The 12,836-nt window shown below is 47.1% G+C and overlaps 1 protein-coding gene across 1 annotated transcript in view; it reads left to right on the top strand.

Annotated features, from left to right (window-relative positions):
- GALNT17 (polypeptide N-acetylgalactosaminyltransferase 17) overlaps positions 1 to 12,836 on the top strand; it is a gene marked incomplete at both ends in the record, with an annotated part of 370,966 nt that overhangs the window by 160,664 nt on the left and 197,466 nt on the right. Inside the window, one exon of the mRNA XM_084249348.1 lies at positions 11,161 to 11,327. Coding sequence (XP_084105474.1) covers positions 11,161 to 11,327 — 167 coding nt within the window. The remainder of the gene's footprint in view (positions 1 to 11,160; positions 11,328 to 12,836) is intronic.

The following is a 12,836-nucleotide window of genomic DNA, read 5'->3' as shown; positions in this document are numbered from 1 at the left end:
AAAAGTTGAGTCAAGAAGCTTTGGAGTCTGGTAGATCTGAGCTTAAAGTCCAGCGCTGTCCTGTGGGCAAGGTACACTGAGTCTTGGTTTTCTTGTCAGCAACTTGGGGACACTGACATTGTGAAAAGAAGTGAGGTGACTTATCTGGTCTCATGCTATCACATGTGTCCTGTGGGGTCACCTTCCCACCAGTCATCTTCTAGTCTCTTCTATGAGCGTTGAGCTGGCCCAGGCTTCTCGTGGTGCCTGAGCAAAGGTATGAGTGCTTCTGAGGCGCATGCCTGGAGCTGGCACACAACACGTGGCCTTGTTCTACAGCTCAAAGCAAGTCATGTAACTGAACCCGTATCCAAGGGATGGGGAAGTGAGAAAAGCTTCCAGGTCATGTGCCATAGACCTGCATATGTGAAGGGTGACAGATCAGGACATTATTGCATTTTGCCACAAAGTACAAACAGAATACACTAAATTGCTCTAGCAGTTTCAAGAGAGAAAGCATTTTAGAGGACGCCCGTGTCCTCAAGAAAGACTTCATGGGTGGAAATAATGGCAATCAAAGTAACAACAGTAATGCCAACGTCAGTGTGGTGGCCCAGATGTGAGAATAAACAGAAGTGTCTCGGGAAAAATAGGGGCTTGACTGGCCAATTTGGCCTGGACATTAAATGGAAGAATAGTTTGGTGATACATTTCTCATTACTATGCTGAAGTTTTGGGATAAAAACTGTTAGTGCCAGATTGGAGCTCTGTAAGAGATGTGGTGGGGAGGCGGGACTTTGGCTGAGAGCAAAATGTTTTATAGCTTTCAATGTCTATCAAGAATCTTATTTGCCAAATCTTGAATCTGTTGGACTTTGGAATATGGCTTTTAATCATTTATAATTTGCATCATTTCCTAATGTGTTTTCGTCCCTCCTGCAGTGGTTGGGTCTGTCCTCTCTCATTCTATTCACCTTAGAAAGGTTCTAGGATAAATACTATGTATGAAGAATGTAGACAGCATTTCCTGTGCCTTAAATGAGTGGAGAATTTCTTAGCTCTGGCCTGAAACTGTCTGCATTAATTTATCCTTAATTGTTTTTAGAAATTCTGTTCCTGATCCACTGCATAATAAAATTCTTGGGTTTTTCTTTTCTTTCTCCCCCCTCCCCCTTTGAATGAGTGCAGCGAGATGAGCCACATTATATTCACACAGATTCACCTACTGAGCTGAGAATCTGAAGGATGCCCTCCCCCCCCAGAACCCATCCCTGTGTTTCTTCTCTCTTCTGTCCTAGAGATAGCAGTGTGCACAGAGCAGGGGTCTGTGGTCAAACTGAGAGTTAAAAAAGGTAAATCAACCCTTTTCCTTTAAAATAAAAACCTTCCAAATGGAGAGACAGGTAGGATTTTTGGCCATGTCAGGAAACTGTCATTCCTAATATCTGGCCAATGAATGCTGAATCTCATGGATTTTCTGGGTAAAGACCAGAAATTGCCTTGTCTTTTGGAAAGAAACTCTTCAACCCTCAGAGAAAAAAACTTACCAGGGAGTCATGGAGCCAGCAGGTCCAAAATTGAAGTCCAAAAATCAAATATGGCTTTGTGGAATATTCTAAAAAAATAATATTTATAGGAACTAGGCTGGGAGGGATCTATAGAGTTTTGTTGACTGTAGGGTGATGGGCCAGGCACTGGTCTGTGACCAGGAAATGAGGTTGCAGACTGACCATGTGCTGTTAGGCTGCATGGCTGTGGTCCATCCTTCCCCCATGCTGCTCCTCTGGGAAACTGAGGAAAGGTGTAAGTTCTCACCGCTGAATGAAACAAATATACCTATACCCACAACATTTTTATTTAATTTCTGGGGATTTTCCTGTGGTTCTGTGGATGCTGAGGTAAGGATCCATGCCATTCATGGAGCAGACTGAATCTTGACACATGAGAATTGCCCCAATATGACCGATAGGCAGGACACACGGGACTCAAATGCTGGAGTAGGCAGTTCGTCCTGAAGACTGCTCTGTGTGGGAATTGAACTAATGAGGTGTGTTGCTTCTGCCTGGGTGAACTGCAGAGCTCAACCCAAGGAAATTAAGCCACTCAGCAAAGTGTGCATTTTCCCCAATAACGAGCGTTGCAAAAGAGGAGCCTCATACATCTCAGTTATTCAGATCCTTTTATTCACATCTTGTTTTGCAAGGTTTGCTGTTGCTAAAAATGATACCACTCTTTCCTAGGATTATAGGAAAGACTTGATAAGGAGGGAGAAAAAGTGGAGCGTTGGGTTGTTTAATGCACTTGACCCAGGCAGTTTTCAGAATTTGAGCCTTGATTAGTAAATCAAGGGAGACAGCAGGCAGTTGTGTTCAAGCCGGTATCTTTTAAGTGTTGAGGTGCCATCACCAGTGCTATAATTGTGGGAGGAGGTAAGTGGTGCCTTTGATCACAAGATGGGCACAGGGAATAAGTAGGGAAGGGAAGAGGGTTTTTGTTCATTCAGTAACCGTTTATCTGCCGAGTACTGTGCTTGGCTCTGGGGAAACAAATGGAAATCAGCCTTACTAGCCGCCCTGAAGTGGAGAGAATGGAGTGTTGTGAGGGCATCCTGCAGAGGGAGAGGCAGCTGGGAGCAGTCCTGATGTCCAACTGGGGATCTGGGGCAGTGCCTGATGCTGGGCTGAGGGGCACTTTAGGAAGAGAGAAAAGTATGTGTCAATGAAGAGATAGCATTTCCGGCTGTAGCTACTATAAACTATTCCTGTTTCCTAGAGCCAGATATGCTGTCTGTCCATTTAAGTTCTGTGCGTCCTGCTTGTCAGTTGCACTGAAATAATTTTCATGAATTAAGATTCAGCCTCCTCTGTGCATGCCATGGGTCCTTCCTTATCTAGGGGTCCACAGAACTCCAGGATTCCCCCTCCCCAAACTGAATGCAAGATGATGTGGGTGAGAGGTAAGATGTTTTCTGGGGTATATATGCCTTTCATGGGCTTTCCACAGGAGCAGCACAGAGGAATGGGGACCCCCCCCAACCACACAGCCAGAGATGAGATTGGAGAGATGAGCTAGGACTTAACTTGGGTGTCAAAGTAGTTTGAATTTAATTCTGAGAACACTGGAGAGGCAGAGAGATAGTTTAAGTGGAAGAGTGATGTGATCCTATTTGGATTTTATAAAGGTCATTATGGAAGCAATGGGGTAAATAGAATGGGGTTCAGCTGCAGACAGGCAGGCAGGAAGCAAGAGGTGAGTTAGGTGGCTTTTGGAGGGAACTAATAATGAGTGAAATGTGGGGTTCTCATAAAGAGATCCTAGGGACGGTAGAATCTCTAGAATGTGGTGACTGGTTGAACATGTGGAGTGGGCCATGATTCTTGAAGAAAAATGGTAGTGCCCTTCAGTGAAGAAGGATGGCACAAAGAGAATGGGGTCTGTTTCAGGCATGCTGAATTTGGGGTGCTTAGGAGATGTCCATGTGGAGATGCCAGTGGGAAGCTGAAGCTTGAACAAAAGTTGAAGGGTTTGGAAGCTGCAGACTTAATGGTTGGAGCCAACGACTTGAGTGAGTTTACCCAGGACAGTTTCTGAAGCGAGACTAGCAGAGAGCAGAACTTGGAGCATTGAGGAATTTTGGAATTTAGAAGAGTAGAGGAAAAGGCCAACTTATGAAACATAACAAGGGGTCAGGGAAGATCACAAGGGATAATAATGAGGATGCCAGAGTCCAAGAGTAAATATCCTTTATAGGTGAGAGGGAGTGTGTGAAACACTACAGAGAGATTGTCAGCTACAGTGAGGTTCCGAAGTTTCCATTGGTTCTAGCCACTTACAGGCCACTGGAAACTTTAGCAAGAGCAGTTTGAACAAAGTAGGGTGCTTAGAAGCCAAATGATAGTGGAGTGAGAAATGAGTAGGAATGAAGGGAGACAGTGAGGGCAGAGAAGAAGACAGTAATTAAGGCTGTGGGAAAGGAATATTTTTTATCTAAATGAAGAGACTTGAGTTTCTTTCTTGAGTGGAAAAGTCAATGGAGGGTGACTCAAGATGGAAGAGAGTAGTTGGAGAAGTAGGACCCTAGGTTGGGAGGAGGCTGCTGAGTGCACAGCACAGATGAAAAGTTTAGCTCTGACCTCCCCTCTCAGCTTCCTTCAAGGGAGGAGGGAAGGGTGAAGACTAAGTTCAGAGGTTGATAAGTGTGTGGGTGGTGAGCAGTGCTTTCACAGAAGTGCTTCTCACATTTCCACCAGCACAGGGGTCACCCCCAGAGCTTGATAGAAGTGTCCAATCTGGTGGGCTTGAGAATGTGCATTTCTTTTTTTTTTAATGTTTGCTTTTTTTTTAAAACAAATTTTATTTTTATACTCTCCATACAATTGCAACCCCCTTATTTTGACCCCTTAATTGCAATCCCTCCCCTCCCCGCCCCCCACTCCCCATAGAGTGTCTCTGGTTCATAGTTGTTTGTTGATTTTGATTTTCACTTTCTTATAGTTATTCATTTTCCTGGTCCCTTATTTAAGTTTTCTAGATTCCTGCTATGAGTGAGACCATCCGGTATTTTTCTTTTTCTTTCTGGCTTATTTTGCTGAGCATGATCCCTTCCAGCGCCATCCATGTTGCTGCAAATTGCATGTGTTTATCTTTTTTGAATGCTGAGTAATATTCCATGGTGTATATGTACCACATCTTCTTGATCCAGTCATCTATTTTTGGGCATTTGGGTTGTTTCCAAAGCTTAGCTATTGTAAACAGTGCTGCTATAAACATAGGGGTGCGGGTGTTCTTTGGAATTGATGTTTCTGTGTCCTTTGGGTAAATACCTAGGAGTGGAATTGCTGGATCATATGGAAGCTCTATGTTTAGTAGGTCCAGAAATCTCCACACAGCTCTCCACAGTGGTTGGACCAGTTTGCACTCCCACCAACAGTGCAGAAGAGTTCCTTTTTCTCCACACCCTCGCCAACATTTGTTGTTGCTAGTTTTTTTAATATGTGCCATTCTCACTGGTGTAAGATGGTATCTCATGGTAGTTTTGATTTGCATTTCCCTGATGACAAGTGATGTTGAGCATTTTTTCATATGCCTGTTGGCCATTTGCATTTCCTCTTCAGAGAAGTTTCTTTTTAGCTCTTCTGCCCATTTTTTGACTGGATTATTTTCTTTGTGTTGTTGAGTCTCATCAGCTCTTTGCAGATTTTTGTGATCAGTCCTTTATCATTAGTGTTGGGTGCAAAAATGTTCTCTCTCCCAGTTGGTGGGGTTTCTCTTTGTTTTTGTTATTGTCTCTTTTGCTGTGCAGAAGCTCTTTAATTTGATGTAGTCCCAGCTGTTTATCTTTGCCTTCACTATCACTGCTTTGGGTGATGTGTCTGTAAAGATGTCTTTGATGTGCAAATCACGTAGTGTTTTGCCTATATTTCCTTCTATATATTTTATGGTTTCAGGTCTTATGTCTAGTTCCATTTTGAGTTGATTTTTGTGTATGGTGTGAGGTAGTGGTCAAGCTTCAGAGAACGTGCATTTCGAACAAGCTCCCAGGTCATGCTAAGCTGATTCTGTAGGCCTGCGACCACATTTGGAGATTCCTATTGGTGACCTTGATTTCCTCTCTGAAGTAGGAGGCACAGTTGCCTGTGGAAGAGAGAATGGCCTGTGGGAAGCAGTAAAGGGCTGGAATCGAGGGCTCTGATCTGTCTCACAAAATAGGCTGCAGTCTGCAGAGATTGGAAATGTTGGATTTGTCTTATCATCATTGCACAGTTGTGGGACTTTCTCCTACAAGATCAGAGGCATGTTTTAGGGGAGGAAAGTCAGATGGACAATTGATGCAGAGCTGGGGTTCTTCAGGGCTGGTGGGAAAGAAGGACAAAGAGCTAAGGGTGTGAGGGTGGGATAAAGGTAGGGCATAGTTGAAGAGAGGTGCTTAGATTTCACTTGGAGATAGAAGAACAAGAAGTTAGGAAAGGACTAATATACTGAGAAGAAATAGAGTGGTCCTGGATGTGGAGGTCTGGTTGGGGTGTAAGGAGGAAAGACAAGGCAAAATGAGTGAAAAAATACTTATGACTGTTGAATTTGGTGGCTGAGGTGCAATATCTCTGGGCAATTATGAGATCCAAGAAAGGCCATGGAGTTTGAAGTAATTGCAAGTGGTAACCCAAATGAGATGACCCATCTGGTCATCCTTTGTTGTGGGTCAGAGGCTCCCTGTCCATGCTGAGTGGTCACCGAGGCAGTGACAGAACAGGGGTTGGAACAACAGGGTTCGATGATGTGTAACATAGGTATGATCTTTTCTTCCAATCTAAAGGGCAGTGAATCTGTGAGGGATTTCCAGAGAAACAGAACCAATAGAATGTCTATCACTCTGTCTATCTGTTGGCCCATCCATCCATCCATCCATCCATCCATCCATCCATCCATCCATCCATCCATCCATCCATCCAACCTTGTCCATTATCTTACAGATAGATAGTGTAGAAGGAACTACAGGAAGATGCCAAAATGGAGGGCATTTTAAATGAAGCCAGGAAGCCATTAAGGAAGCACAGTTTTTTGCATGTCCCCACTCTAAGAAACATGAACTTTTGAAAGTACACCTGGTGAGAAACATCATGAACATCCTGAAAGCCACCTGCTGGTTGTTTGCAATGGACTCCCCTTTTTGGAAACTAATTGTCAATCATGTACCAAGCATAGGTTTTATGCATCAGTCTCGATCATTATTTCTGGAAAACAACTTACATAACTCTGGTTTTGATTGTATGAGCCCTACCCTGTCGCCCAGGCTTTGGAACACATTTCAAGGACTAGTTGAACATGTTTCCCAGCTGCAATTCTTAAAGCCCCACACACTTCTCTTTTGTTTCAACTTAACCAGGTTTTAGGTTTTTTTTTTAACAGTAGACACACACACACACACACACACACATATATATATATATATATATATATATATATATAGAGAGAGAGAGAGAGAGAGAGAGAGGAGAGCAAAAGAGAGAAAGATGTATTTTAAGGAATTGGCTTATATGACTATAAGGCTTGGCAGGTTCAAAATCTGAAGGGTTTGCCTGCAATCTAGGGGCCCAAGGAGAAGTTGATGTTGTAGCTGAAATCTAAAGGTGGTTTGCCTGCAGAATTCCCTCTTCCTTGAAGAAACTCAGTCTTTTTCCTTAAAACCTTCAGCTTATTGGATGAGTCCCAAGCCCACTGATCTAAAGGTTCAGCTTACTTAAAAAAATACTATTCCAGAAACATCTAGACATATATCTATGGTGTACTGGGTTCACAGTTATGCCCCAGTGCCACATAGGGGGTTCTTATAAGTTGCCTCTCAATGGGTCATGGCAGGTATCTGCTTCTGAAAGCATGTAACCAGTGCTTTGGATTTTGATTTTGATTTTTTTACTGGAGACTTCAGATCTTGACCTTCTTTCACATCAACTCTGATTTTCTCTAATAGGTTCCCAGAGGTGGCCAGGTGCTCCTAGATCTCCTTTTCCTACCCACCATCAGTGAAGTACGGGCCTTTTTGGTGCTAGGTGGTCAGTGCCAGTGGCTCTGGGGTGAGGGGACTGAAGAGGGGAGATGGGAGTTACCCTTGGGGAGTTACTGAGTTCAAGGAAGCATCAAGGGCAGATGCACAGACAGATTGATAGATCTAAGGTGTCTAACAGATTCGGCTGCTTGGTCATTTATCTCTGCTTTCTTTGCTCTATAACAGCTTCCAGAGAATCTGTTCCCCGTTAGCCCTTTGAAGAAAGAGGCCTGGCCTTGAATTTCTTTGTAGCCCTTGAACCAGAATCACTGATGGCATTTGATCCAGACCTTAAGCTAGTTTTTCCCCAGCCATCTCCATTCAGGCAAAGGGCCATCTTACTGCTTTCTGACTAGTTATTGAAAGGAAATTTGTGATTTCTGGGACCCAGATCTGAGCCTGTGTTGCTCCACGCAACAAGCCATGGGCTTTGAGGCCTTCTACAGTTTCTGTGATGTTCCAGCCTTTCCCACTCCCCGGGTGTCTTTCAAATCTGCAATCTATTCTTTTCACTGCCGTCCAGGTTGCTCTTACTTACCAGGATTTTGCATCCTTGGAACCCGGGAAACAGAGTTGTGGCCTGACACCCAGCCCTGAGCAGACTGCTCCCCATTGAAGCCGCTACCCAGTTTGCTTGGCACTGCCTGTGCCTGGGCCACCCAGAGAGCACCATGCACACTGCTCTGCTTCCAGGCACGAGGGCCTTCTACCCCTCGGCTCCTTCCAGGACCACTGGAATGAGATTAAAGTTTCCTCCATGTCAGCACCAGTCTGCAGCACCCAGATGTGTGGTTTGGATACACTGAGGGGCATCCGGGCACAGCTGGGATTGACTCAACAACTCCTGGGGGTCAGGGCCGTATCTGTCCTTTCTCTGTGCAGCCTCTGGTATTTCTGTGCCTGGGAGGCCCTCCTCTTTCTTCTTACCATACTCCGTTAACTTTCCTTCTGCACTCACCTGCTCTGTATGGCATTGTATGTCTGGATGTCTGTGCATTTTCTACATATTAAGCAATAAGTCAGACTTAGAGGGTTTTTTTTTTTTTCTTTAGCAGTCTGCCTCTCTAGAACTTAAAAATGAAAGTTGATTTTCATAAAGATTATATTCATATAGTCTGCCTGTTGTGAACCCTGAGGACAGTGGACTTAGAAAGGGCAAATCCTTGTAAGCTGAGACAGCTTAGAAGCCTGGGCCCTGTCTGGGAGGCAAATCCTGGGGTCCCGCAGGAAGGCAAGGTTGAGGGAAACCTCTGGGAGCCTGGCCCATGGAAAGGAGAATATATAAAGGGGAACGAAGGAACCTAAAGGAGGCTGGAGAGTCAGCGGGGCAGACTGGACTTTCCATTAGTTGGATTTTCCTAGGGCTCCAAAGTCTGGTCCCACGTGATCCCCCCAAGGAAAAACTCCTGAGCCAGGCTCCTGGAGAGAGGCATGGTGCCAGTTGTTTTAACAGTTTTAGAGCAGTGTGCCCCGGGCTACATGTCCGACTTGTGTTGAGTGCTTCACACTTCTGAAGTCCCCCATGAAGGGGCAGTGTTGGGCCTCCCACACCCTCAGGCTCCCCTGCTTCCTGCTTCACCAGGGACACGGCCTGCTCTGCCCCAGAGATTTTGACTCACAACTCAGTCTCCATCACAGCTACCCCTGCCTGTGGGTAGAGACCACGGTGCTGGCACAGTGCAGTCTGGCCTTTGTGCTTCTTAATTCCCAGGGCCAGAAGCTGTTAAAAACAAAGGACCACAGAAACCAGCCCAGGAGTGAGTGCTTGGAGAAGGCATGAGGGCATTGGCAAGGAGGGGGCAGAGAGGAAGCGGCCACCAACCTCCTGGGCTCCAGCCCCTGGCTGAGGGGTCTCTGCAGGACTCTCTGGGTGCCCTCTGCCCTCGGATCGCCGAGCAGTAAATAAGATGATGCCTGCTGACTGCCCAGAGCCCGTCAATAACCATTCTAATCTCCCTGGCAGCCCCCAGAAGTGAATTCACAGTGATGTGGTAAAAATGAGGCTGCATGATCAATGGATCCCTGGACGATCTCCTCCAGGAGACACAAATGTATATTGTAACAAAACTTTATTTTCTTCTGAAAATTGCCTACATGATTAATATGGCCCGCCACAGCCCAAGCTGTTCAGCATAAAAAACAGCTGTATTTCTGGCTTCCTCATCAGCGCTTCCCTCTCACTCCATTCCTTCATCTTGCTTCCTTTGTTCTGCTCACCAGCACATGCTGCTATATGTGGTGCCATCTCGCAGGAGGAGGAGGAGAAAGTACTGAAATGTTCCAGCTCCCTCTTCCATTTGACTTTGCTTCTGTTTGGTGTTTACAGTGTGGCTGGGATTGAGCATAAGATCAAATTCGCCAGTGTTCTCGGGACAGATGTCAGTGCTCCCCGTGCTCCCTGGACAGACCACGCAGGGACCACCCATGGGTGCTGGCCAGTTCTTTCGTCACCGTGGGTCCTGAGAGGCCGGTGCTCTCTGCCTGAGTCCAGCCTGGATGAGCCTTCCATCCTTCCACCCTGTCTCCAGGGGTGGGGGAGTTGCTGGAGGTCAAGAGTGAGGACTTCCTGGGCCTCTCTGCTGGTGCAGTGGTTTGAGCGCAGCGCTGTGAAGCTGTCCGCAGCCTCTGCAGCGTGGGTTTGATTCCTGGCAGGCCAGGGAGATACCCACATGAGGCAGCAGACCTCTCCTGTTGTGCCCGCTGCTTCCCTCAGCAGTGGATTTTGGTCGTCTGCCTGTTCCACTCCTCGCTCTGTCTCTGGTGAATCCTCTCACCCCCTGCATCTCTGGTCTGTACCTATGCATATTCATTAATGCATGAATAAATAAATCTTAAAAAAAAAAAGAGTGAGGACTTTCTAGACAGGTGGCCCCTTCTTTTGTCCCAGGGAGATTCTGGGAACACTTGCAAGAAGAACTGGGGCATATCATCCAGAGGCCCCTCTTGGTTGTGACTGTTTGCATGTGTGTTTTCTGTCCTCTCCTGGCAGAGAAGAAGGCAGAGGTCTCTGGAACACTTCTAGGCTCAGTAAATGTCTTTGCTTGGGTTCCCCAGAAACAGAGCCTGAAACAAAGATTTGAGTACACGTAATTACATGGGAACTGAAGAGCTCCACTAGGTGGAGTGGAGAGGTAGGACTGGAATGGGAAGGCCTCCCCCAACATGAGGTGTTACACAGGTTAGTACTACAGGTGCTGGAAGCTTAATCCCACAGGGGAATTCTGAGAGCCAGTGAAACACACCCCCATACTCTCAGTCAAACCGCTCAGGGGCTGAGGCAGCCTGTTACTGAAGCATCAACTCCAGGTGTCACTGGATAAGAGCTTGTGGAGATGGAATAATTGCTTAGGTGGCAGCGATACAGCCTCCAGGCAAGCAGACACAGGTGGCCAGAGGGGGCCTGCGGCAGGTGTGCGCTGGAGGGTAACCAGGGGCCAGTGTGGGCCCAGAAGGCTGTGATGTGTGCCTGAGACTGATGCTTCCCTTTGGGATGGGTTGCTAAATTTGGGAGAAGTAGAGCTGAACCCTTAATGCTCTCTGCTTTAGGTTTTAGTCTCAGTTCTTGGCAGCAGAGGACAAGAGGGATTCACACCTTGGGAAGATTCCTCTGACTCCACTCTCCCTTGCTCTCCCCGCAGGTGTAAGGAGCTGAAGTACTCCAAGGAGCTGCCCCAGATATCCATCATTTTTATCTTTGTGAATGAGGCCCTGTCCGTGATCCTGCGGTCAGTGCACAGTGCCGTCAACCACACGCCGACACACCTGCTGAAGGAAATCATCCTGGTGGACGACAACAGCGACGAAGGTAAGGGGTGGCGCCTGCATGCTCTAGGGGCAGGGATGATGCATGTGCACAATGCCAGCTCAGGAAGTGCCAAATTCCAACGTGAGAGCCCAAGAATCCTTATCTGCTGATCTTTGTAGCAGATCTGGAGAGTGGGAGAGGTTTTCCAGGCAGACATTTAGGCTAACACTGGTCCGTTTGTCCTGCACCCTCCAGGGTTCTAGAGGGTTCTTGCTTGTGTATCTATTGATAGACAACCCCCCTTCCTTCTTGTTACCTAAAGTAGATGACAGAGAAGGGCTGAATCCCTCTGCGCTCCCCACCCCACATCCCATCTCCATTATTTTTTCTGAGACACAAATGAAAAAGCGAAATTCTCGCCTGTGATGGAGGCTCTTCATCTTAATTCAGAATTCCCCTCTGGGCCACTGCGCCCAAAATGACTGTAGTTAGAAATGAGCAGTGTTGGCGGGTCTCTTGGAGTTCAACTCTGTTAGGAATGATGGCTCCATTGGAAAATATAAAATAAGCAAGTCGTGGATGGCAATAACAAAACCCTTGAGGTCCTCGGAGACAAAAGACCCAAAAGACTGGTGTTGAGGTGGGGGTGGATTTTGGTTTTGTTCACTGTGACTTTGTGTTGGCTCAGAGCCCACACTGTGCTCCCTGCAGGGAGAACCCCAGGAGCTGATGACATAAAAGATGCCAGCCAGGGGCCATCCTGAAGCCAGAGAGGCTTCTTCTGAGCAACTGAAAGGTTAGGGGCTAAACTTACTGCTCCCAGCCTGCTAAGTGGAGAAGGGCTCCAGGGTTGGGAGACGGTCAGGAGGAGGCAAGACTCCCCACAGTCCTGTTTGATGCCTGCTTACCTTCTGGTGCCCCAGGATGAGCTGAAGGCCCTCTTCCCCATCAGAACTTGCTTTGCAGTGAGGGGCGTGAGAACACTGGAGCCGAGCAATATGCCCATCACCCTTCGGCCATTTGGTTACATGTGGAGCCTTCTGAAATTAATGCTGAGAGTCTCCTTGTGAGGAGGGGGTTCTCTCAGGCGCCTAAAGCCTTTACCTCATCTGGTAAATCTGTCCCCCTAATGTGGCTCATGGTACCCCTCTCTGCATGCCCCCTCCATGCTGCAGTCCTCTTATTTCAGCAGCACTCCCTGCTCTCTGCAGGGAACCTTCACCTCACTCCTCTTCATCTGCTGGCTCTGTCCCACCCCAGCTGTCCCCTCTGCGTCACTTCCTGGGAGAAGCCCTGACTAGCATCCTAAGGCTGTGCCCTGTGCTGCACCCCACCGTGCTCCTGCAGCATAGGACTAGCCATGTCTTGCATGACTGGACTCTCATGCCAGGCAGGACTTTGTTTGATGGGCAAGGGAGTGACTGGTGATGCCAGAGGAGCTGGGAAGGGCAAGCAGACGCTGGCAGCAAAGTTCCAGAAGTGGTACATTTATGAGCCAGCAAAACCAGTGGAGTACAGGCTGTCAGTGCTGGGCTGCACTGGGGTGCACCCTCAGTGCTGGTGGTGCTT

This window comes from Talpa europaea (genome assembly GCF_964194135.1).
Source record: "Talpa europaea genome assembly, chromosome: 12".
NCBI lineage: Eukaryota > Metazoa > Chordata > Mammalia > Eulipotyphla > Talpidae > Talpa > Talpa europaea.
This window is presented reverse-complemented; position numbering and strand designations above follow the sequence as displayed.